Below are 3,032 nucleotides of genomic sequence, written 5' to 3'. Positions count from 1 at the left end.
CGGGAGGTATCGCAATTGTTCGTTTTCAATTATCCGATACCGAGTATGAGAAAAAGCGAAAGTAGTTCGAAAGAAGGAACGTATCGACCACAGCTTTATATGGGTACCAGGCTTTACTAGACACGGCACTGTGTTCCAATAATGTATTACGGAAAGACGCAATTTCCGAAGGATTTCTCTGCTCTCTCGTGTTTGTAAGCATTTAGAATCTGCAAATTGAAAGGCTGTCAAATGCGTTTTTCGCGTTATAAATGTTGTCAATTTACCACTGTCTTAAATACGACGATACTGTCTAAGTAGGTCAGGTGTCACAATATCTGGACGTCCTATTATGGGGCGCTTTTACACCGAATGTTGCATAACTCGTCACGCACGACTTCACCAAATATAACCATGTAAAAACTATGGCCTGACGGACATAATGCGATGTAATCCCTTTTCATTGTACAATACACTTGACTAACGCTTTCGGACAACGTTTGCAGCGCTACCTGGCATCGGAAACCGCGAAATATGAAACATTGTTGAACCACTACATCAAAGGTACAATAATATTTTTACGCAACTTTATTAGTCAGTAGAAAAGTCTTAATACAATTAAGGCAATATATTAAACAGTTATAAAACGTTCGCTCTTAATAAGCATAAATTTGTATAAAAATATAAGTTGATATATGACAACAATGATAAAATATTTTACTAATGATTAACGCTTATTACTGTGTCGTATATACATTTTCTTTCAACATTTGATCGCTTAGCCAGCTTTTTGTTTAGCCTGGGCAAAGAGACTACGAGAGATAATCAATCTTTGAATTTGTCCCGTTCCTTCGTATATTTGATAAATCTTTGCATCTCGCATCAATTTTTCTACCGGGTACTCGGTGTTAAAACCAGCACCACCGAAAACCTGTAAAATAATTCATTCAAATCAGGATGACAAATTCGAACAGACTTTTTTTACAGTTAATTACGTACTTGCACAGCGTCCGTTGCACACTTATTGGCTACGTCGGCGGCGTAACATTTTGCAATGCTAGCAAGTATTGTTGTGGTAGGAATGCCTCGATCTGCTGCCCAAGCAGCTTTCATCCAGGCCAGTCTAGCTGTTTCAACGCCAACCATCATGTCTGCTAACATAAATGCCACTGCTTGATGATCTGCTATTGGTTTGTTGAAGGTTTTACGTTCCAACGAATATTTTGTGGCCTCATCTAGTGCTCTTTGAGCTAAACCAACAGCTGCGCATGCCACCTATAAAGATAATAACACATAATTGAAGAAAGATGTCTAAATGCTTTAGTGTTATACAATTATTTCGTAAAGCATCAGTTTTACTATACCGGAGGTCTAGTTTTGTCAAAGGTTCGCATAGCAATTTTAAAACCTTCACCCTCTTTACCCAAAACATTTTCCTCTGGAACCCTCACGTCTTCGAAAGTTATCATTCGTGTATCAGAAGCTCTTTGACCCATGTTTATTTCCTTCGGATATCACAACAAAAATTATCTCTCAGTGGGTGAAGTTATCTCTTTAAATTAAATAACTCTTATATAATCAGAAAACTTACCTTGCGGCCGGGTGTTAAGCCTTCACTATCACGTTCGACAATAAAACCTGTAAAAGCTTTATTAGGTGGTGCTTGTGGGTCAGGATTTGATCTAGCCAATACAAAGTACCTGTAGAAAAAAAATATATATTATATATATATCTCACATAGGATTTATACTGTATATCGCAATAAATTGATTTTACCAGTTAGCTACGCCGCCGTTTGTTATCCACATTTTGGTACCATTAAGGACCCATTCCTTTCCTTTTTTCTCAGCCTTTAACTTAATACCTGCCACATCTGATCCAGCACCAGGTTCGGTAACGCAGTAAGCCTGTGATTTTTTACATTATGAAAATAGAAATTTATGCTCACTTTGTACATAGGGTAAACTTTATATTCAGTCATCTTACAGTTACAATCGGTTCTTCGAGACATCTTCCAAGATACTTCTTCTGTTGCTCTTTTGAACCAGCTACAATTACTGGAGCTTGCTAAAACATATGTACAATATACAGTGTGTTTCTTTTACAAATTTGAGACAATTATTGTTATGCAAGAAGTCTTACACCCAATCCTGATGCTTCTATTGCTGTTGAAATTCCTGTACATCCATAAGCAAATTCTTCCGCAACTAAACAACTTATAAAAACACCAAGACCCATTCCCCCTATAATAACAACATATTGCAAATTAATATTGTACATTTAAAAACTAGATTCAAGCAATGACCTTAATTTTTGGGTCAGTGAATATATAACTATACCACAGTGTTGAGGAACTTCCTTATTCATTAGTCCCAAGCTCCAAGCTTTTTTAATAATTTCCCACGGATATTTTCCAGTTCTGTCATGTTCAACAGCTACTGGAATAATTTCTTCTTTTGTAAACTTGCGTGCCAACTCTTGCATCTCTCTTTGAGTATCTGTCAGTTCTAGTATACAAACAAAATATATAAAATATAATTATAATTAAAATAATAAAACCAAAAAATTAATAATACAATATAGTTATATGAACATATATATTTTATTCTACACTAACCAAAGTTGTAGCCCATAGCAAGTGCATTGTTTGATGAAAATGCTCGTAAGAATTTCTGACATTTTACACCTTTAACCACCTATGAAACATATGTTCTTTTAATTTATAGATAACTTAATCATGTGTAAAAAATTTTTAATTTGTCGATGTAAAAAGTATTTTCTATGTGAAATTTTTCATTTTTTTTCTATTAATTTCACGTTTCAGTTGTTTTAGAGTGGATTACATACCGATCGTGAAAACATGTTTTGTCGTCTTTTATTTACACTAACTAAAGAAACAAATTTCTGTCGTAAAAGTTACCGTGCGTACACTAGATATCGGTCAACACACAAATGACTTGCACTAACAAACTCCTTTAATAATATACATTTACTTTATCGTGTATATCTTCAATTAAAAAACATTGTACTAAAAATATAGGAAGAAGACACTG

At 34.8% G+C, this 3,032-nt stretch overlaps 1 protein-coding gene across 1 annotated transcript; it reads right to left on the bottom strand.

Annotated features, from left to right (window-relative positions):
- Positions 1-552: 552 nt before the first annotated feature.
- On the bottom strand, positions 553-3,000 carry Mcad (Medium-chain acyl-CoA dehydrogenase). The gene is made up of 10 exons (XM_078184883.1): positions 2,827-3,000; positions 2,597-2,675; positions 2,319-2,486; positions 2,122-2,222; positions 1,966-2,046; positions 1,756-1,886; positions 1,571-1,679; positions 1,344-1,484; positions 979-1,254; positions 553-910 (listed from the first exon to the last, which is right to left on the bottom strand). The coding sequence occupies exons 1-10, from the start codon at positions 2,839-2,841 to the stop codon at positions 758-760; spliced, it is 1,254 nt and encodes a 417-aa protein (XP_078041009.1). The 5' UTR covers positions 2,842-3,000; the 3' UTR covers positions 553-757.
- Between the last annotated feature and the right edge of the window lie 32 nt (positions 3,001-3,032).

The sequence above is a fragment of the Augochlora pura genome, chromosome 7, assembly GCF_028453695.1.
Source record: "Augochlora pura isolate Apur16 chromosome 7, APUR_v2.2.1, whole genome shotgun sequence".
Classification (NCBI taxonomy): domain Eukaryota; kingdom Metazoa; phylum Arthropoda; class Insecta; order Hymenoptera; family Halictidae; genus Augochlora; species Augochlora pura.
The sequence above is the reverse complement of the archived record's forward strand: the minus strand, read 5'-3'. Positions and strand labels throughout refer to the sequence as shown.

Bases quoted from the DNA above. Each gene is read 5' to 3' on its own strand.
- Mcad (XM_078184883.1), bottom strand. The intron at 2,487-2,596 runs GTTAGTGTAGAA...TTTGTATACTAG, and splicing joins TGCTATGGGCTACAACTTTG to AACTGACAGATACTCAAAGA. The intron at 911-978 runs GTACGTAATTAA...ATTATTTTACAG, and splicing joins GTGCAACGGACGCTGTGCAA to GTTTTCGGTGGTGCTGGTTT.